Source organism: Herpailurus yagouaroundi, unplaced genomic scaffold (genome assembly GCF_014898765.1).
Source record: "Herpailurus yagouaroundi ecotype Mexico unplaced genomic scaffold, PumYag 139, whole genome shotgun sequence".
Lineage (NCBI taxonomy): Eukaryota > Metazoa > Chordata > Mammalia > Carnivora > Felidae > Herpailurus > Herpailurus yagouaroundi.
In genome coordinates this window covers 11,758,710-11,781,790 of record NW_024412394.1, presented here as the reverse complement: position 1 = coordinate 11,781,790, position 23,081 = coordinate 11,758,710, and the positions used below count along the sequence as shown (strand labels likewise).

The window sequence follows — 23,081 nt, the reverse complement described above, 5'->3', positions numbered from 1 at the left end:
TGTCCAAAGCAGGGAGATGAGAAATGGACGGGTGTAGGGAGAGTAATAAACTTGGAGGAAAGTGATGGTTGGGGAAGGGATTCCTTCTAGGAAAGAGGTGGCTGACAAAGATGGGCGGGGCCTTGGTGGAGAAAAGGGCTAGTGTGGAGTGGGAAACAGTGCAGCTTACTTAAGGAACGCCAGGCATTCTTAGAGAAAAGGAGCATCCTTTACCTAGGCAGAGCTGAATATCTGGGGAGGCAGTGAAGTAGCCAGATAAATGGGTTGTTTTGGTTTTTTTTTTTTCAGTTGGGTCTCTCCCGTTCTTGAATTGTTAAGAATCATCACCTAAATGTAAATGTTTGGTAAGCTGTCTATGGATAAAACTAAAGAAAAATCTTAATTAAAAAAAAAAAAAATGGACCAAAGGGATGGACAACCACAATCGTGTTTCCCCAGGAAGGAATGGATGAAATGCTTTCTAAAAAAAGAAATCTCACTGACGAAGTCAGTGACAAAACAAATTGGGATGGGGGTATTCCAGGTGCTGCGAGAGTGGCTTTGAGGTTTTAAAAAGTACAACAACGTCCTCACAATAGAACAGTACCCAGCGGTGAAAAGAAGTGACTTATCGGGTCATGACAAGATATGGAGGGGCCTTAAAGGCACATGGTTAAGTAAGCGAAAGAAGCCAGTCTGAAAGTCAGGCTACAGATTGCATGATTCCAATTATACGACATTCTGGAAAAGGCAAAAGTAGAGAGACAGGAAAAAGATGACTTCCAGGGGCCATAGGAGCAGGTAGGTAGGTATAGACAGGTAGAGCCCAGGGGATTGTTAGGGCAATGAAACTATTCTGAATGACCCTATAGTGCTGCATACATGGCATTGTGTATTTGAAAAAAAAAAAAAACCACAGAAGTGCACAATGCTGAGAGTTAACATAACATAAACCATGCACTTCAGTTAAGAATAACGTATCGATATTGGTGTATCAGTTGTAACAAATGCACCACACAAATGCAAGATGTGACTAATAAGACAAAATGGCGGTTGGGGGGGTGGGGGTGGATATATCCCCGCTCTACTTTATGCTTAATTTTTCAGTAAATCTAAAACTGCTCTAAAAAAATAAAGTATCCATTCTAAAACGTGTATAGGAGAGATCAAAATAAAAATAGTACGTTTCTACTGATTGGAAGCTAAGGACACAACTTCGTTTCTCCACCGGCAGTTATCAGGTAAGGCAAGCTTTCTTTGCTATAAGTCCTAAGAACAACAAATCCCTGGGCAGACATTAACTCACTCCTTGCAGAAAATTCTGAGATGTGTGGACGGACACTTTGTTCACAGGGGCCGACAGAGGCACAATGAATTCACTGACGGACATATCTGAGAATAACACGAAGAATCTTCAGTGACAATGAAACTAAAAGTCTGGCTTCCTCAGTTAAACTGCCTCCACCCTCTTCTCGGATCCCACTGAACCACAGAAGCCACCGTGTCACTAAAAAATTACCTCCAGTACTTTTGGTGAAGTGAGGTTCAAGCTCCCAAGTTTTCTTCTACAAAAGAAAGGGATTGTAGCAAACCTTTCAATAGAATCTGTAGCCATGTCTTTGCCATCCCTGCATGCCCATGAGTCCCTTATGAGTCCCTTCATCACTAAAGCTTTTCCTTACGTGTGGGTGGGGGTACATGTATCGAGAACAGACCCTCGGGAAAACAGCTATCAAGAACCACGTATAAAATCGGAGTCAAGCCACGCACGCAAGTTTCATTCTGAGCTTTGGTACCTCTGTCTACCTACAATTTAACAGTAAATATCATATAACCAAGTTCAGTCGGTTCTGTGGGCCGGGCCAACTCCCCCCACTCATCTAGTCAGAATGGAAACCACTTCTTCGGTCCCCGGCACCAGTAACTCAGAACCCGTCGTCAACTGAGGTCCAGGTCTGCCCTGAGCCTGGGCCCACGGTGATCAGATAAAGACATCATCGGCTCGTGTTGGGAAGACAGCCCGTCTTGCGAGAAAGCAAGGTGAATTTCAACTTACAGACTGCAAAAATAACCCAACCAATCACGGTCGAATTAACAGAGAATACTGACCAACATTCCACCGGTAACACAGGGCTTGCCTTTGTTTAGGGTCTATTAAATTTAATAACTTCCCCCTCTGTGGCTTTAAACAGAGAACTTCTTCAAAATAAGAGTGGCTCTTATTAAACTTAATTACTTGCCCGTGGCTGCTGTGGCAGATGTGTGTCTACCAAACAGGTGGCTCTTAATAAAGGAATGGTTCTGTAGTAAAAAGTAGATGTTCTAGTGTTTTATTATAGTCGCCTTAACTTTCTGCTTTATTAGTATTAATTGCTGGAGTTTTCCTTTTAACCTCTCTTAAGGCGTCACTCCCTCCTGTGAGTTAAGAGTGGTCCCGAGAAAATAAATGTCCACGTATACTTGGCACATTACTGAAGCCTCTGGTTTCAACACCGGACTCAGGGGACCTGATAGAAACTCGGTTATAAGGGACATTTAAAAACGAACTGCATCAAACACTGCCAGGTTTGAAATTACATGAAACCACCCTCCCAACAGACCTTGAATGATAAAATGGGGTTTTTCCACTGGCAATGTCTAGATTTTGTGGTAGTAATAAAATAATTTTTAGTAGCTTTATTTATTAGACTAACGCCTATTCTGCTGACCTTTGGAAATATTATAGTTTAGCGACTGAGAGTCATAAAAACAGAGACATCCTTAATAGTCTTGTGCAGTTGATTAAGTGGAATTTTTTGATATTTAAATATTTTGAAAGAAGAAATTCAAGACCATTTGATGAAAAAAACACACAAAAAAATATGTAACCCTCAAAAAGATTACAGTTTCTAACTGTCTTATGTAAAAAAAAAAAAAAAAATCCTATGAATGGAGATAAAAAATCCATACAATCTGCACTGGCCTCTTCCAGAGTAACTGAGGCAGAAAACAACAGCTCGTACTCTGACCCACAAGTCCAAGAATCAGACTCAATAAACGGTCGTGTTTCTTTTCCTAGTAGGATAATTACCTAAAATACATTTTGAAAAGTCTGTAATTATTTATTTACATGGTATTTCGTGATAACCTGCAGAAAAGCAATGACAATCTTTGTGCCAAGCCTCACAATTGTTTTGAACATCACAAATGCCATGGGTGAGAAAATTCTTGCAATGATAAAGACAATGGTCTGGGTTATCATCAGGCTTACTTGTCCTTGTCTTGCCATACTTGACTCTTTGATAGAATCGGAGTGAATTTTCTGTATAGTGAATATTCTTTTAAGATCACACAAGATGAAATGAGATAATGTACGAAATCCCTCAGGGGTGAAGGATGCTACTTAAACACAGATTGTTGTGTGAGAAGAAGTATGGGAGGGGAGGGGAATCAACCCCTAGAGGCTTTCTCTCACACTGTAATGTCTCCAGACTGGTTGCTGATAAGCAGCATTTGATTTTTATAATTCACTTGAGTATGAACTAAGCTCATTACAATAAGGTAAGCCCTATTAGTCAATTACAGGACAATAACTTATTGTTTGGTCAAAAACCTATGACCGCTGCTATTGTTTTTGTTATAATATTGAAGGCTACTCCAGGTTAAGGAAGTATCTCCTGTATCTTTGTATTGTGCCTATGAACTTCAAGACATCTGGCTTTGCATCTTCACTTGCAGGTTGTAAGGAGTGTGGGTAACACACCTTCACCATCGTATTTTTATTTATATTTGGCTTCCATGAGGGTGACTGCAGGGGAAATGCGGTATAGCATCACTGTCATCACTGGAATTCATTAATTTCTAGTATAAATGTAGCTACACTTGAAAAATTACTCAGAAGGAAGGATACCAAAAAAAAGAAGTTGTAAAATTGGATTCTCTAACGATCTTTAAGTATATTAAATGAGGATCTTTCTTTGGAATGGTCTTGTAGTATGAAATGTAATTTCTTTAGGAACAGTTCTTTTCTGAAAGATCTTTCTAGTTGCTTTTATTCCTACGATTCCTTGGAAAAGAACATGATCATTCCATTCTCCGATATTAGAATAGTTATTTTCTCTTAGTGCGTGATTGGCCTTTTGTGAATGGCTCACAACTGCTTTTAGCTCTACAAATATTCATTCTAAATCTATACAGTAATAGTTATAGCAAACACTGAGTACTTCTGTGTGCTAGGCATTATGTTCAGTGCTCTATGAATTACATCTCAGTATTAACTCACTTAAATACTTAAATATTTCAAGAGGTTTTGTTTTAAACATGGTCTGTGGTGGATCCATTTTGCAAAGCGAATAATCCTCGTTAAAGAGTTTAGATTTTTACCTACTTGACTCATTTAAGCTAGCGCTTGCCTGCAAATTCTATACAGATAAGCAATTTTTACAAAGCCATTTTAGCTTCATAATGATCAGCTACAATCTATTGAGCAACTAGCATGTGTGAGGCATGCTGCTCGCACTTTACATAAAGCACCTCATTTAATCCTCACGGTAGCCCTAGGACATTAATATTATATCCTTATTTTACAAATAAGAAAGCTACATTTCAGAGAAGTAAGAAACTTGCCTAATATGTGCATGAGCTGGGATTCAAACCTGGGTCTAAACCACCAATCCTACTGTATAAGTAAGGACTTTGTTCTCACCCCAGATCATCTGAGACTATTTCTTTATCCCCTTCAGATAGGGAGATGAGAATGGTTCTCTACATAAAAATCTGAACTGTTCTGGAAAGCATCTCAAAGAGGAAACACACACGACTGCTTGGAGATGGAAATGAAGGTTAATATTTTAGCTGTCTATGCTACGAAGATAGCATCCTGGACCTTAGGGACCGCTTTAGATATTGGGGGGGAATCATAAAGACAGAAACTATGCAACTTGGCACCTTGGACCCTATGAGACGGGCTCCATTCCAGACAGGTCCCTAGGACCTAGGACTGGTCCCCAGGGAAGTGAAAAGGGCACTCGTTCCAGCTGACTTGGTCCCCAAGCCCACCAAGCTGCACTCTGGGATGCTGGCACAGCCCAACACTCAAGAGCAAGGTCAGGTAAATCCAATCAGGGCTCCTCCAGTTCCCTGACAGTCCATATCTGGTTCTTTCTTCCTGTTTCCCAATATGCTGACAAGAGGGATTTTCTGCTCTCCTCCCTTGAATGTTTACACAGAACCTCCCACCCTGGCACCATGTCACTTTGCCAGTAACAACTCACAGAAATGTCTGGGGCAGGAGGAAAAATCTGGACTAAACTCAGTTTTAAACTAGTTTAGAGCAGAGGCTCATTCCTACCCTTGGCCTCAGACCAGTATATGACTGGATACGTAACCAGTTTCTGCTCCTACTGCCTCGTCTATGAAATGGGAAGAGTCGTGTTGTTATTAGTTTATGGAAGCGTTTTAAATAATTATCAGTAAGTTGACTCAAAGTAATCTAGCTATTCTAGATTACACATGTAAATGATAGACGATCATGACTGCCCACGTATTCAGCATTGTTTCAGTGTTACTTTCAATGGTTTTCCTACTGAATTTTATGTGAATACACCTGGGTAAGAAGGTGCTGTAGATAAACGTCTCTAAAGCAATAATCACTCCCTGAGGTTTTTTTCCTCTAGGTACTGCCAGGGGACAAATAACAAAGTCTGCTTCAGCCACAGAGGGTTGGACAGATGGAAACCCCAGAGGACCCTAAACAGAAGCAAGTTTGCACAAATCTGTCCTGGCAAAGTGTCATTTTGGCCCCATGTAAAACAAAACAGGTCCAGTATAAAATACGGAAGGAATGACCAGAACTAATTCGACACCATCCAACACTGCCTTTGATCCCACATCAGCCCTCATTCTTCCCACTGTGCCTTACTCATCCTTTCCCGTGTCTTTAATTGATGTTTGCCTAAAGGAGGGAGTCATTCCTGTCAAGGGAAATGATAACTAAAATTCTATAGTCTGCACAATTCCCCAATAAATACCATGTGATTCATAAAAATAATAATAGCAGTCATAATGAAAAGTGGGAACATGGTTTTCCAAAGGGTTTTGTGGTTCTCCCTCCACCCCTCTTCTTTCCCTACTCACCCCTGCGGGAGTCCATCTGCTGTAGAAAATGTGAAGGGCACTAGGACCAGAGAGCCCTTTCCTGCCATTCGCTTGAGAAACAAAGCCTTCCCTCCTCCCAAGTGGAAAGAAAGAAAGGAGTCTGAACTAATCAAAACCTGCAAGCCTGCTGGTGGAGCTTCAGCTTGTCAGTGATGCAACTCAGCGGAGTGAGTAGCGGCTTCGAGCTTTGCAGAAAATGAAGAGAGGGAGAGAAACAGAGACAGAAACACAAAGAGAAAGAAAGAAAGGCATTAACCTGGCCAGGAGTTAAACAGGTGCATGGAGCCCGAACGCTGAGAAGAGCGTCTGACACATAGAGGGGCCAACTGCATGTGCCTCAGTGGGGTTGCTTCTTTATTTACGGGGGCAGGGCTCTGGCCTGGTGTCAGGGCTGTACCGAGAGATCTTTTCCCTATTCACAGGACTCAGAGGCTTGGCCAAGAGCCTTTAGCTTTTCTCTACTTGCCCACGTGAAGTCTGTGTACACTTTCTGGCTCTCCACGAGGAATTCTCTCCACGACAGAGAGAGAAGGCCAGCTCGTTTGCCACATGCACATCCACCAGGAGCCACAGATTTTGGTGGTGCCTCTGGAATAATGGGTGTGTGAGCACTGGGGACGCCATGTTGAGAGCGACCACAGTGTGCTGGATGGTTCGTGGAGAGGCTACCTCAGTCTGGAATTGGCTGCTCAGAGGCCAACTCGGCCTTTTAAAAGACTCTTCCAGGCCTCACCTCACTTCAAATGACTAGCTTCTGAGAAGGATCTTAAGTTTGCTGGTGCTCTCTCTCAGAACCAGCCGGCCTGGACTTCTGGGGTTTAAGAGGCTCTAGAAATGGAAGGCTGTGCCATCAGTCTATAATCTGGTTTACAGGCAGATGTTAAGAAAAGAAAGGAACACAAGCAGAGGAAGGCCTGGCATAAGACCCTCAGGAGAAGGCCCCAGTTGAGACAGTGCCCACCAAAGGGGATACGATTCGGCAGGACTAAAACTGGGTGGCATTAAATAGCATCTTAAGAAAATTATGCCATCTCTGGTGGATTTTTAGTCTCTCAATTTAAAATGTTCAAGTACATGATAGCCCTATAATTCAGAAGACCCGGTCTGCCGCTGTCATACCCTTGCCCCCACGCCTCCGAGAGAGAGTTCCTGTGAGCCTTGGCCCATTCTATGACCCCAGCCCCACCCCTGCACAGGAGGGGGTTTTCACTTAAAGTGTGGTCTTTACCTGAAATGCGCCTGGGCACGTCGGTGATGGCAGGAAGCCCCGTGCCCCGTGTGGAAGACAGCGGGGTGGTGGAGTGTATGGATGGGGACGTCATCTGGCTCAGGTAGGAGGGGTAAGACTGGTCATAGGACCACGGCGGGGAAGACTGGGCCTGCCTGGGGTCTAGGAAAAAGAAGAAAAATCTTTAGTGTACCAGCCAACTGTGGACTTAGAACATGCAACCCCAAACTGAGAAAGGAGAAAGTAAGAGAAAAGCAAGCATCTGTAAGGAGTATTCATTTCCTATGATCCTACCCTTTCAGGCCCTGTATGGCACCAAACTTTTGAGACCTCCAACCTCCAGCACAACAACATGGATCGTGTATAAAGACTATTTCTCCCTCATATAAGTATTTCTATTTGGAAAGTCTAACACCCATTTATTTATTTACTTTTGAAATTTACTTATTTATTTTGAGAGAGAGTGCATGTGTGAGCCAGGGAGGGGCAGAGAGAGAGGGAGAGAGAGATTCCCAAGCAGGCTTCAAGCTGTCAGCGTGGAGCCCAACTCGGGGCTCCAACTCCACAGGGCTTGAACTCACAAACCCGTGAGATCATGACCTGGGCCGAAATGAAGAGTCAGACGCTTAACTGACTAAGCCACCCAGTCGCCCCTCTAACAGCCATTTAAAAAAACAATCTGCTCCAGTTATCTTTACAAAGTTGAATTCGCCTTGATTTATTTTCTGTATTTACTCATGTTACTTCAATGAACACATATTACTCCTAATTTTCTTTTAAGTTAGAAATTCTTTGGAACAATCAACTTAGTTAAAGAACAGGTAGACTGGACTTTTCCCTGCTGCACATCCAGCTGCTATCTTTCAGACATGCATTTTGGTTTATTTTTTTTTATTTATTTATTTTTTTTTTTTTTAATTTTTTTTCAACGTTTATTTATTTTTGGGACAGAGAGAGACAGAGCATGAAAGGGGGGAGGGGCAGAGAGAGAGGGAGACACAGAATCGGAAACAGGCTCCAGGCTCTGAGCCATCAGCCCAGAGCCCGACGCGGGGCTCGAACTCCCGGACCGCGAGATCGTGACCTGGCTGAAGTCGGACGCTTAACCGACTGCGCCACCCAGGCGCCCCTGCATTTTGGTTTATAAATGCATGATTCCATGACTTCACTTTCTTTCCAGGCAGGTCAAAGGATAGCACTTTCTAGCAGGGGGGTTAGAGGTAAGGGGTGGAGATGAGAAAGGAGGGAGCAGCATGTAAAAAGAACACAAAGAAGGGGAGCCAGTTAGTTATATGGTTCTCATGCTAAAGCTACCCTAGAAAATAACCTTTAAGAAAGAGACAAACTTAATTTCTAAGTCACCTGCCATTAAGAACTGAAACACTTCATCACCATCCAGTTTTGGTGTTAAGCATATGAGTTTCTGACCAAAAAAAAAAAAAAGACCCAAAACAGAAGAGCAGGGAGATGTCTTTAATCCTATTGGAATCTGTTTAGAAGATGTCACATGTTTGGAATACAGCCTAGTGTTACCTATAGTCACTGTAATAGTAAAAATGGGTGGCCACTTGTTAGGGTTAACTGCTAAGCATTATCAGTATGTTTTTATGTATTTCTATGGGGTTTCTTGGAGGTACAAGCTCAAGTACCAAGTACAAGCCAAGTAGATTTATCAAAAGAGTTTCAGTCTACACAAGAAAAAAAGGTAAATTTGTTGTATATTTCCCATGTATATTTCCACCTGTTTTATTCTTACTGGAGGGCTAATCAAACAATCAAAAGCAAATTTCTCTTAACATTTTTTTTACTAATTGTAAATTTTTTTTCTAATATTAAAAATTCTAACACACCAATTTAAAAATTCTAATACACTGGTTCACAAGACAACATTGTCTTGTGGACTTTGGAATGTGCAGATCCAGGTTCAAGTTCTGAGACTTCCATTTTCTAGCTGTGTGATCTTCGGTTAATTACTCAGCAACTCTGAGCCTCACTTTCCTCATCTGTAAAAGAGGGTGAGGGAGTAATAATCTCTGAATCACAGGGATGTGACAACTACATGAGAAAACCAGGGAGAGAGGAGTAGCACAAGGAGACACTCAGTACTGATTCTTGCCTTCTTCTAAAAAACCTCTTGGTGACACAAGAATAGTCCCACAGTTAAGACACATCTGAACTGACATTAATACATTTGGATTAGGCTTGAAATTACTCCCATATCACCTATCAGCTTCTGACAATGAAAGCTTAATTTTTTTAAGTTTATTTATTTATTTTGAGAGAGACAGAGACAGCATGAGCAGAGGAAAGAGAGAGGGGCGGGGGGAGAGAATCTCAAGCAGGCTCTATGTCAGCAGAGAGAGGGATATGGGGCTCGAACTCATGAAACCACAAGATCATAACCTAAGCTGAAACCGAGCGTCAGATGCTTAACTGACTGAGCCACCCAGGAACCCCCAAAAACTTAATTTTTTAAAACTATTAATATGTTTGAATAGTCAATTCAGGCTTATCTCTAAAAATAAAAAGGAGTACAACAAGACATGGGTATTTCTGAAATGATCCCTCTTTTAGAGACTCTCAGCTCTCCCATACAATTAAAGCCTGTCAGTTTCAGCTATTTCTTGTTTATTTGTTCAATTCAGAAACAATTTATTTAAAGGCTGTCTAAATAGGACATACTGAGTCAAAATAATTAAATACATCTGGATATTCATCTGATGCTTACTACATCAACAGACAGAAAAATTTCATCCAATTCCATTTTAGGGAACATTTACCTGAGTTTGCAATTTGAAAAAAAGTATAGTACCGTAAATGGTTAACATAAACTTTTCCTTCAGAAATCTAAAGGGGACCTGATCATTAAAGTAATGAACTTTTGTGCTTTAACAGGTTCAAGGCTGAGACTGTATAGATTGGCAACATTTCAAATCAGAGTGAGTGGTCCTTGTTATATATCTGATACTGACATACTTCCTCGCTTCAACCATTAATGTAATTCATTGCATTTCAGAAAAACGTAAATGACCTTCAGATGGAAAAAGATGCATTCCTTACAGCACCAGAAAGCAATCTCATAACGGCAAGGCCTTCTCTGAAGCCACATTTTCTACAGACAAAAAGGACAAGAATCACACAGATAAATGAGCTGGGCACACAGGACTCTGATTTGGACTGGAGTCCTAATCTGTCTTTACCAGATGACTCCCAGAGTAAGTAGGTTAACCTGTATGCCCATTCCTCTACTGCAACATGCTGTCAGCAGTAGGATAGGACTCCCTGCCTAAAAATGGGGAAAAATACAAAGAAATGTAAAGAATGACTGAAACTATTTATGTTTAAACGTATCACAGAAGCCTTAGGGAACTTAATTTGGATACAAGATGCAGCCTTTCAGTTCTTGTGCAGAGGGGCAGCCGAGCACAGGGGGAATAAGTGGGGTTTCTAATGCAAGGATAGGAGCTGGAGCCCCAGTTCTGCTTTCTATAAGCCGCATGACCTCAGCGGTGTTAGCGAACTCTCTGAACCTCAGTTTCCTCATCTGGAAATGAGGGAGCATAACATGCCAGTGAATGTAGCAAAATGGTCATATGCACTGGCTGGGTAGACAAGCCCCCTACCTGGCTGAGCAAGTCACTTCTCTCGGGCCTCAATAGCTCATTTGTAAAATGCGAATAATGATGCTCATTAGGTTTGCTGTGAGCCTTTCACAAACGTGCCTTGATGTGGTGAGTTATCTGGCAGTCTTGGTATGCATTAAGTGAGTAATAAACAGAGGAGTGATTACTGTAAAGTGAGTATGATAGGAACTACTATCATTTTTGTTATAAAATTAAATGAGATAATGTAACTAAAAGCATTTGATACCTCTCAATTTTTGCTATATTAAAATTAGGACTCTTCTCTTGAGGAGCTCACATGGTCAAGGCCCTGCTGCGTGACAAGAGGCATGTTTCTTAATGTTACTAAGCTTTAATCTCTTCACCTGTAAAATGGGTATGATAATACTATCCCAGAGTTGTTGTAAGGATTAAATAATATACAGTGAGTGGCAAATCATCACTATCATTCAAAAAAATTAAAAATCTGACTCCAAACTACCCAGGGTGGTTGGGCTGTCTAGCGTTGTTCTTTAAGTTTTCCAAAGTCAGACTCAACACAATTCATTATGATGCCCGGAACACAGTAAGTGCTCAGTAAACAAACATGGACTGAACCTCCCAGGGTGGCATGAGTGAAGAATGAAATCTTATAATGAATTAGTAATTAGTCATTCTTTAACTTCCCATCAGGCTATACAAGAAGTTGTATCAGTGAGGTTTTAATTTTTACATAAAGGCCCTGACTTCCAAAACTTATACTAGAACAGTCCATTAAAGGACAGTTTGGCTTTTAGTGGAGATCCTTCCCGAAGATACCCAAGATTAGCAAAAATAACATCTCACTATCCTTAACAAGTGAGGTCTCTCTTTGGTTTTTTTGTCTCAGAGGGCACATTGCAGAGTCCAGCTGATTTCTTTCAAGGTCACTGTCCTCAGAGTCTATGATAATGACCTACTTAAGGAGAGAGAGTTACTACAGAAAAAATAAAAGAACTACCATGTGGGGTCACTGTATTTAATATAAATAGTTTTAAAAGGGGTGCCTGGGTGGCTCTCTCTGCCCCTCCCCCACATGCTCTCTCTCTCCAATAAATAAACTTTAATAATAACGATAATTTGAAAAGTGGACAGCAGTCTCTTTAAAAAAAAAAAAAAAAAAAAAAGTAATGGTCCCAAAATATCCCAGGCCTTCTCTAACACCCTGTGAATGATATCATCAATCCCAGCTCCACTATTTCTGGCCTTGTGTGATCTTAACTGATCCAATCTTCAAGTTTCCTAGTCTGTATAATGGAGATAAATAAGTACATCTTCTTTCTACAGTTGTTATCAAGACAAAGTAGTAAAGAGTGAGCACACGGAAAGAACCCAACAAACGTTCAACACTGTTAAAACCTCTACCTTGACTGAATCTTCACTGTGTATTTATGTTTCCAGCTCATAATCTCTTATTCTAGTGGAGGACAATTCTTAGGAAGCTTCTACGGTTTTGAAGTCCAGTATTTGGAGAATATATCCATGTTGGTCATGCCAATATCCTTTCCAAACATTTAACCTTTAATCACGTTCTTTCTTAGTCTTGGTTTCTCCCAGACCAAAAAATCCTAATCTGTTTTAGTGTATTTTTTAATGCTATACCCCTTAACTTTTTTCAAACCTTTAGTGCAAAAAGGCTACAAAACACCTTGACTTCCTAAATGCCCAGTCACCAAGAAAACATAATCCTATCATAAATATATGATTATAGCTTATTTGCTTTGTTTTGGACAATTATTAATGCTTACAGTAGAGGAAAGTCATCTTAACCTGATCTTATAAATGGTTTCGGAACTCTACTTCCCGAAGAAACCTGAGACTTCTGGGACTCGCTCTTCACTTGGGTGAGTCAGAGCAGGTGACAGATGTTTTCAGGCATCACCAGTCAATCTGAAGGTTGTTACCAGGGAAGAGCGCAGGGCCTCGCTGAGACAAAGCTACTAATTAGCCATTAACGAACAAGATACTGGCGCTCCTGGGTGGCTCAGCAGGTTGAGCGTCCGACTCTTGATTTCAGCTCAGGTCATGGTCTCACAGCTCATGGGACGAGCCCAGCACTGGGCTCTGTGCTGACAGTGCAGAGCCTGCTTGGGATTCTCTCTCTCTCTCTCTCTCTCTCTCTCTCTCTCTCTCTCTCTGCCCTTCCCCTACTCACTCCCTCTCTCTCAAAATAAATAAACTTAAAAAAACAAACAAACAAGAAACCACCTTCACCCAGACCTCAGGCCCCACAGGGCTGGTCTGACCCCTCCTTCGCTCACCCCATCCAGAGTTGTATTGGATGGTTTGTTTTTTGACTCTGTAGAAGCACAGAGGTAAGTACCATGTCCTACTCTCCTTTCCTACATAAATAAGAATATTCTTGATCTTTGTGTCTCAGACGATAGAAGTGCCGATGATAGTCTGGATATTACATCCTGAGTGACCTGATTACCTAGAAGCACCCACAAGCTTTCAGAGGACAACTGAACTTCCTTTCTCAGAAATTTTTCGAAAGAAATGAAAACTGCTGTTGAGCTTTAAATACTTTGTGATGTTTTGGGGCGCTTGGGTGGCTCAGTCGGTTGAGCATCCGACTTCGGCTCAGGTCATGATCTCTCAGTTCTTGAGTTCAAGCCCCGCGTCGGGCTCTGTGCTGACAGCTCAGAGCCTGGAGCCTGCTTTGGATTCTGTGTCTCCCTCTCTCTGCCCCTTCCCTGCTCATGCTCTGTCTCTCTCTGTCTCTCAAAGATGAATAAACATTAAAAAAGAAATTTAAATATTTTGTGATGTTTTTAACACTACACTTCACTATTTTATATATTTCTCAGAAACAGTATCAATATTATTTTCATGACTACATTATAGAAATTCAAAGTAGTGACATATGTTTTTATATAGATATGACCATTTAATAACAAAACCCTGGTGTTGCTTTTTTTTTTCATGCGCACATACTCATTAGTGCTTGAAATCTGAAATCCTAAATATCAGAGGAGGGTTTACATAGGACTGTGCCCCTATTTCTTCCCAAACGTCTCTGTTCTCACCTACAAAGGGGGGTTTTGAAGGGCAGCTGGGGTCAAGTTTGATATGTAAGATAAACTTGAGAGAGAAAATCAGGTCCTCCCTCTATGATGGGCCTGCCATACTCACAGGCAGGAAGTGGCAAATCAAGATGACTAAATGAGAGAGGGCCTAGGGCACAGAGAGCTCCCACAGCCTGCATGAAGCCAGTGAGAAAATGGGCCCCCGATGGAACTGTGCAAGCACACCAAGAACTACCACCAGGCATATAAGGTCAGGCTATTTCATAGACACCTCGGATCTGTAACTGTACCCTTCCAGAAGAAATCAGGGTCTCCTTTGCGAGAACAGATCAATTCTAGCTACTAAGAGTTCAGGTTTTACAGAAAGAATCCATCAGCATTGGTTCTGAGGCATGGTCTGTCACACACACGACTACTACCAACACCGTGTGGGGTCGCCCCATATGGCTTACGTTTTTTAAAAGACACCAGAAGCCCAGAATTCTGTGTACACTTTCCAGTTTCTCTCCCAACTCACTAAGTCACAGGCAAGGTTCTTATTTACCTGTCCCTTTCCCAACTGCAAAGTACAAGTGGTCATTACTGCCATCTTAACAGGGCTTTTGAGGGGTGGGGGGAAAGGAGTTTTTGCATGCTGTTTTGGCGAACCAGCAAATTATCACCTGGGTGGCTCATTTGGTTGAGCATCCAGCTTTGGCTCAGGTCATGATCTCACGGTCCGTGAGTTCGAGCCCCGCGTCAGGCTCTGTGCTGACAGCTCAGAGCCTGGAGCCTGTTTCAGATTCTGTGTCTCCCTCTCTCTCTGCTCCTTCCCCGCTCGTGCTCTGTCTCTCTCTGTCTCTGTCTCTCTCTCTCAAAAATAAACATTAAAAAAATTTTTTTAAATGTTCAAAGCATGTCCTTGTGTCTTTAAAAAACACTCTAAAGATAGAAATGAACCATGAAGCATCAATGTCAGAGTAGGTTTCATAAGCTCTCTTTCCAGGGTGGTGATCCTTCTGCTTGGGCTTCTTGGGGATCAGTGCTATAAACCCCCAAAACACAAAGTACACAAGGCAAGTACCCAGGAGATGCCCCCACGTGCTAAGTGGGGAAGAGCGGTTCCCATGTCTCAAGGTGTCTCAGCACCAGGCAAAAATGGAGACAACCATTTATTTAAACCTATGGATACAAGGAAAGAAAGCTCTCTTCTTTGAGCTGGACCACAGCTTATGAAGTTCAGTCACAGGGATGGGGAGAAGGAAGGAGTGGCCATTCATCTCCTAAAATGGTATACAAAGAGTCGTGGCTCTAAGAGTATCCACACTTTCAAATGACTGAAAAGCTAATTACATGTCTGCATAATTAAGCTCCATACACTTGGGGTCACAAAAAGAGAGGAAGAGGAAGGCAGATAGTTAGGGAAAAGGCACCATAGGAAAATGAACTGACTCTAGGAAAATACATCAATGTCTTTTCTTAAGTTTGAATAAGTTTGAGTTGGGGGGGGAGCAGAGTGGGCACAGAGCCGCTTGAAAGCCCAGTGAGAGCTAAGCATGGAGACTCAGTGGTTGCTCTTAGCAGGCCTCCTTTTGTAAACACTTTGGTTAAACATATGTGGGTGTGAAGAAGGGCCTGCTTTCCTAAGAATCACTCATGACAAGGCACACCATGGACGCAGTGTTGAACTTCATGCAGAGATAGGAGGAAACCAGTTAGCAGGGGCGAAGCCTGAACCAGAACACAAAAGGCTTCTTCCTGTCTCTGGTGCCAGCAGGCTTCTGTGTAATGTGACCCGACAAGGGCTGATGGTTTCTGCCAAAGCTCAGTGTGTCTAGAGTGAGCACCTGCTGTACTGGGGCGGGGTGGGGGGGCGGGCAGGGTACAGTTAGAGAGCCCCACCCATTTTTTCCCTACTCATTACTCAAATCATTACTTAGTCTGTATAAACATCAAATATTTCTTAAGAAAACTGGAGTACTTAAAATGAACTGTGTGTAGAGTTTACTAGTTTAAAATTATACCTCTCAATTGCTACCAGGGTCGAATAAAGTCCATAATCCCAACAGAGAGAGGCAGATTTACAGTTTCCTATCCTAAACTATTTCTGCCATATCACTATCATTCATAACACAAATACACGCACAGCCACATGTACGTTAATTCCCATTTCAAAACAGTTTACACTAAATAGTAAATGTTTAAATTCTGTGTCTTCTCTCATAACCTTTTTAGCTAGACTGGATTTTTAGAACGAGCTCTCCCACTCACTTCTGGTTCTCTTGACTAATAGGACACACGGTTCCTAAGCCAAACAGGCTCCTCCAAGCACAGGAAGAGCCCTGGACTGGTGGCTTTGGCAACAGGTGTGCAGCTGTGTACCACTAATTTACCTTCTCCCGAGTCTCACTGCACCTGGAAGATGAGATGAGAACGGATGTGTTATCTCTAAGATGCTTTCCCGATACGAAACGCTATAATTCTAACTACTCAGAAAAGTGGGCTCCCTACCCCCACTCCTTTCTGGAGACGGCAGTTGTAACTGAAATTACTGAAGGTGTGTTGAGCCGACTTGGGCTGAAGGTAGCTGATGGCTGACACCGACAGCATCTCCCGTCACGGAGCATCATGGTTCATCTCAGCACGGAAGGCACCAAGAGCAGGATTCTAACTCCCCCTCTTCTCCCCACCCCCAACCCAGGGCTTTCTCAAACGGACCAAGATGGCTGCCAGGTTCATTTGGCAGAAGACCAACCCAACTGATTCACAGGGCTTTCAACTGAAATTTGAGGAGAAAAAAAGCAGCACGCTGCTTGGATAAAACTGGATGCAACGCAAGGTACGCCAGGCATGACAAGTTATGTCACAAAGCAAACAATGGGAGAAGAGGAACTTAGTAATAACTCTTAGGAGACGACAGCAGGGAAGAGAATGAGAAATGCTATGTAGAGTCTAAGAGGTCATATCCCGTAACAAAAGGTTAAAAAAAAAAAAAACAAAAAAAAACAACAGAAGGAAGTTAAATGAAGACAAGGTAATGAGTAAGTGCCTTAAAAGTATCAACAGCTTTTGGATGAATGAGACTCATAACCATCTTATTAAAAAAACGAGGGTGATTTTCTTATTTAGAAAAAACAACCTACTAGATGAATCAAGAGTCTGTACCATATGTCACCCCTAATCTGGCCTCAGAATTGGCATCTCCTGGACCTCAATGTTAAAGCCGGCAGAGGGAAGGGAATAAGATACAAACAGAACCAGAACTTGAGATATAACTGGGATGTGGTGCTGGCCAGGGGAAGTGACCTTTAGTTCAAATTATCACACTGAAGTGGGTGCAGTCAGTTCAGGTCTAATCAGGCTGATATCCACATCCAGGGGGTCAGATATAGCAGTGAGGGTATCACAGGTCCCCAGGCCTGGCGATTCCTGTTGTCAGATAGATGATGATATCCACTGTCTTAAGAATTATCTCCTGGTCATTCATTCACCCATCCATCCATCCATCCATCCATCCATTCAAAAAATATGTTCTGAGGGGCGCCTGGGTGGCGCAGTCGGTTAAGCGTCCGACTTCAGCCAGGTCACGATCTCACGGTCCGTGGGTTCGAGCCCCGCGTCAGGCTATGGGCTGATGGCTCAGAGCCTGGAGCCTGTTTCCGATTCTGTGTCTCCCTCTCTCTCTGCCCCTCCCCCATTCATGCTCTGTCTCTCTCTGTCCCAAAAATAAATAAACGTTGAAAAAAAAATTTTTTTTTTAAATATGTTCTGAGTAGCCTACCCTGGTACTGTGCTAGGCACTAGAGATATTAATAGTGAGATAAAGACAGACCTAATCCCTAACTTCACGGAGTTTACAATCTGGTAGGGGAGACTGACATTAATCAACTAATCATGTAACTGTGATAAGTACTAGAAAGGAGATTTCTTGGCACCATAACAACACACAGTGGGGGGCTGTAGTCACACCTGGGGGTCAAGGCTTCTCTGATGATGTGATGTGATGTGATGTGATAATTAAGTCAAGAACTCAATGGCCATCAAAACCAGTAGATGAGTAGGTGAGGTTAAGAAAGCTTTAGGCAAAGCGAACAGTGTATATCAAGTTCCTGGGATGGAGGCAGTATGGTTTCTTGAGGAGTTGAGAGAGCCAGTGTGGGTGGATTACTGACAAAAGGTTCAAAATAGTGGGAGAGGAGCACAGGGAGGAGTCAGGCCAGGCAGAACCTGCCGGGCCACACTAGAGGTTTCCAGCTTTATCCTAAGTGCAGTGGAAGGTCACGGAGGTGTTTCAAGCATGGGGTGACATAATCAGATATGCATTTTTTAACCTCTCCCTCCGACAGCATCATAATAGAAACAGGGCACAAGTCCAGCCTAGGGCTTGGCACACAGGGAAGGGTGTACAGCAGCTGAAATGGACAGAAGGGTGGAGTCCAGGAGCTGCACTTGGGAAAACCAGGAAGCAGCCTGAGGCATTTAGCTGCCCACACACATCATCTGACCACGGGGATGAGGCTCCCGAGGTGCCTCAGCTCCGGGTGAGCAGGAGAGCCCATAGCCTCGCAGCTAAGATTCAGGCAGCCTTCACCTCATACATTCTGGTTCAGCGGTAAAACCCGGGCATCTGTACTTTTTTTTTTTTTTTTTAATGTTTTATTTATCCTCGAGAGAGCGCGAGCAGGGAGAGGGGCAGAGAGAAACTGAATAAGAGGATCAGAAGCTGGCTCTGCAGCGCCCAGGGTGGGGCTTGAACTCACGAACTACGAGATCATGACCTGAACTGAAGTCGGACGCTCAACTGACTGAGCCACCCAGGCGCCCCAGCAGGCATCTGTAGTTTTAACAGGCTCCCCAGGTGATGCTAATATGCACCAAAGTTTGAGAACAAAGGGCGTAATTTTTAGTGACGATAAAAAAGGAAAATTACCCAACACTATTCTGATTTAATCTTCCCTATCAAGAATGATCTTCGCATAGAATGAACACAACAAACATGCTTAAGAGGAAATTAAGGCTCGGGAGAGGTAAGAAGACAGAGGAGAGAGACTTGTGCTTTAAGTGAATTCAAGGTTCTGCTCCACGATGAATCATACCCCACGGTATTGCAAGAACTGTGGAGAACAGTAGGCAAAGGGTTTCTATTTGACAGACCAGGGCTACAAAGTCATAGTAAAAGTAAAGTCTGTCTCCCCATAACTCCACTCACTACTAATCTTAGCTTTGCTCGCTGGCATTCCTTCCCCCCCCACCCCCCACCCCGTGATACTTATTAAATTGCTTGAAGGTAATGCCTTTACTGCACAACATCTAGCAGTATTCCATTTGCTTACTCCATTTACCTTATTCTGCGAACAGCATTGCTATTGGTAAAATCTCAATGTCAACTAGTTTTTTGGAGCCTCTGTTGGTGACCACTTGCTTGCAAGCCACTGAAAACTCTAAGTCACCTTCCACAGCCTGTGTACCACGGGCTTGTCACACTTGAGCGCCACTGTGACAATTAGAAAGCAGAATGGGTTCACTAAAAACCTGCTTCTTAGGATTACTTCAGCAACAGACTAGAAGAAAAAGCATCCGTCCGTTGTGCATCTTGACCTCAGCAAGGTAACTAACTACCTTATCTCTAATGTGATTTATAGCCAGCTACGAGGCCTACCAGAAAGTGGAAGCGGGGATGAATCGAGGTGAATCATGATCAGCTTTGAAAGAGGTGCATGGTGCCAGGTTCAAGGGCGTTCTGATCCTAGTTAAGTCCAGCATGTTCCCTAAAGTCTTAAAGAATTAGAAACAACCTATCTAAGCTGCAAGATGAGACCACGTTGTGAGGAAGAGCCAACATACTGGGTGAAGCATCAGAACTATAAAATAACCCTAACAGGATGGAAGGAGGAGATGGAAGCAACATAATGAAACCGAATAAGAAAGTACAGTGCTGCCCTTGGGTCAACTCCAAGACGGGATGGGGGAAGCCTGCCCTAAGATCAGAGCTCTTCTTGGACTGCAGGCCACAGTGGGACAGGATGACAAAAAGTTAACACAGTCTTGGAATGCATTAACAAAGTACCAGAAAACCCCTACTTCTCCGGTCATACCTAGCTAGAAGACTGTGTTTTCTCAAGGCAGCATCAGATAGAGCCTCCAGCTGCCATTATGAGGAATGGTTGAAGGAGTGGCCAACAGCTCTCATCTACCCTCGACCTTTCCTTAAAACACTCCTACTTCCCTCCTGAACTGAAACTCGGACTTGCCTGGATCTTTCCTCCTAACCTTTCCACTTGGCTCATTCTCCAAGGTCACCAGACAAGCTAACTCCTCTTCAGAAGTTCTTCCATCTTTGCCATGACCTACCAACCTCCAGGGCATTCCTCCACGTTGGTAAGTGGCTCAACATCTTCCTTGTTTCCCTGACTTGTACCAAGTCCTACCAAGTCCTGGGAGAAACTGTCATTCTCCCGGTGATCCACCAGAGCCCACCCCTGTTCCCAAACTGCAACCCATGCAAGAGACACACAAAATTATGCTCATGGGCTCTTCCAGTTATCTGTGTCCTTAGCCGGCTCCTCAGCAATGCTCAACCAAAGTCATTTTCCCTTCCCATCATTCACCTTGATGACGGCTCCAAGACTATTCACTATTCTTCTCAACCCTCTCCCCTGCACCCTCCCCTCCCCTCCACCTAAAACCACCTTGTCAGATTTAATCTTCCTGCAACACCGATTTTAACTCTGAGAGTTTCAGAAACCTGGCCCTAAGTTTCTTATTCTTAAATGCCTTCACAAGATGGACTCTTCTGTGATATCCGTCTTTTGAAGACTGCTACCACCAACTGTTTAGAAACAGTGAAAAAGCAAGTCTTTATTCAAAACAAACAAAGCCGTAGGAAAAAAAATCTGATGGTCTTACGTGGTCGTAGTGACATACGATTTTTCCTTCCTGGAATATTTCTGCACATATTAAAATGAAAATATGGAACCAAAGCACTTTCTAAACAGGTAACATTTGTAAGGTATTGCTGTCACTATTAACAGTACATAGTACAATGCATACCAACTCTGCCTTTGAAGCCCCAGGCACCCATCGATAATTAATCACCAAAATGCTCCACTGGACCATCCACTACATCACACGGACCTGCCCCTCTCCTGAGTTAGCCTTGTAGGTTAAATATTTCATTCAACGTGAGATTCCTATTCTGATCATTTTGTCTACACTCTGTTGCAAAAGGTGAAAATGGGCTGGAAAGGTCACTAGGCAACTAGGAAAAAGGAAAGTCATGCATACCATAACGCTCTGGAAAATAATGAGAAAAAGAAATCAAGACTTCCTTTGGGGCAGAGACCCAAAGACAGGCTAGAAACGGAAGAGTCTTGGGGAAGGATAAAGCGAGGCATTATGTAGATGGATTCTTCTTATCACAATTAGATATTAACTATGAATCTTCTATTCCAGACAGGAGGAAATTACAAAGACAAGTTTTTGAAACTCATGAAATTAATTTTTCTTGGAACACTGCCCCTCTCTATCTTCCTAAAAGCATAAGAAAGCCAGAGCATCTTCAGTTAATAAGGGAATTCCTACTAACAGAAGTCCAGAGACCTGCAAGAAGTTAATCTACAGATGATGCTAACAGGCTAACAACAGCATGACATGTTGACCACCAGCCTTTCGCAGGGTCCTGCTAAGCTTTCTTCTTCAAAGCCAGCGCAGGCTGGACCTGAACTCCGCTCTTCATCCTAAGGTGGCCGCCAGAGCTCAAGAGATGTGCAATTGTGTTGACACAGAATTTGTGCTGTTTTCTCACAAGGACTGTAACCAGTGACCTCCCCTAAAATGATTCCCAGTGCACAAATGTGAACAGCAGCAGCAAATTGCCCTGACTGGTCTGCCCAAATAAGCTCAAAGGAAGAAGATGGGACAGGACTCTCTAGTAACTTCAGAAATTAAACAGTAGCACCACCAAAGTACAAGAATAGTACTTTCAACAGCCGGTCTCTGAATGTGGCGATTTCAGTTCCTTTGGACGTGAGATGCCTACGGGCGAGTAAGACCACGGTGGTCATAAAGCAGGAGACCTTGCTTAACTCCCATTCTCCACACCCCACCATCATCTCACAGGGAGGGCACCTGCGGCCACTCTTCCTGCTAACGGTGCCCGAGCCCCTCTCATGACTTCACCCTCCCTCACACAACCACCGCCCCCCAGCCACCAGCCCCGCGTCCACTTCACCTCTCACCCTGTGTCACATTGAACAGCCGTGTGGTCCCTGTGCACTTGAACAGAGCAGCAATTTGAGACGCACACTACTCAGCTGTGCTTTCCTATTTGGGAAAGGATTATGCTAGTAAATGTTTCAGTGTGAGCACAGTGGACTCGGGCCTGGGACCTCCAACGTACACAGGCCAAGCTCAGGGGCCCGATTGCCTGAGAGCCTTCTAACGTTTAAAGGTGTGGCATTTGCCAAGGGAATATGGAATCGGACCGAAGTCGGGTGGAAACTACTTCGCTTCGGTCAAGGTAACTGCTGGTAAGATTATTATCCTACATGATGCCTGGCCAGGTTATTTTCTAAGATATTCCTAAGAATGCTACCTTGCATCTATGCTCATATAACTATAATTTAATCATTAAAACCAGTTTTATTGCATTTTAAAGCATGATTCAGACACTCTTAATGCCTCCCTTTTATGAAAATATCTCTGAGGATTCTGAATAATACCCAATGGAGAGAAGACAAAGAGATTAGTCCCTGAGGACACCTACCACTTAGATTGTCAGCAACATGACTGACTTGATAGGGATGGGGGTGACTGCCTACCAAGAATCTGGAACTCACAGTCGACTATAATGGCTAAAGAAGCTTTCAGGATGTCATTTCTCGAAGAATCAATTTCTTCCACCTGGAAAATACATACTTTTAAGAATTGTCTTAAGGCTTTGATTAAGAACTTTATGTAAAACCAGTATGTCAGTGGGGAAGAGCTGCATAAATAAAATGACGTAGGTACTGAAATTGGGGGAAACCATGCCACGACAGAAGTATGCTTCAGCCTCCCAAGAGTGCATGGTGGTTAAGGAGCATGGGACCC

General features: G+C 43.1%; 1 protein-coding gene across 1 annotated transcript in view; it reads right to left on the bottom strand.

The window, feature by feature from the left end:
- RUNX2 (RUNX family transcription factor 2) overlaps positions 1–23,081 on the bottom strand; it is a gene marked incomplete at its 5' end in the record, with an annotated part of 233,366 nt that overhangs the window by 133,659 nt on the left and 76,626 nt on the right. The window contains one exon of the mRNA XM_040473123.1: positions 7,343–7,504. Within this exon, the coding sequence (XP_040329057.1) occupies positions 7,343–7,504 (162 nt within the window). The remainder of the gene's footprint in view (positions 1–7,342; positions 7,505–23,081) is intronic.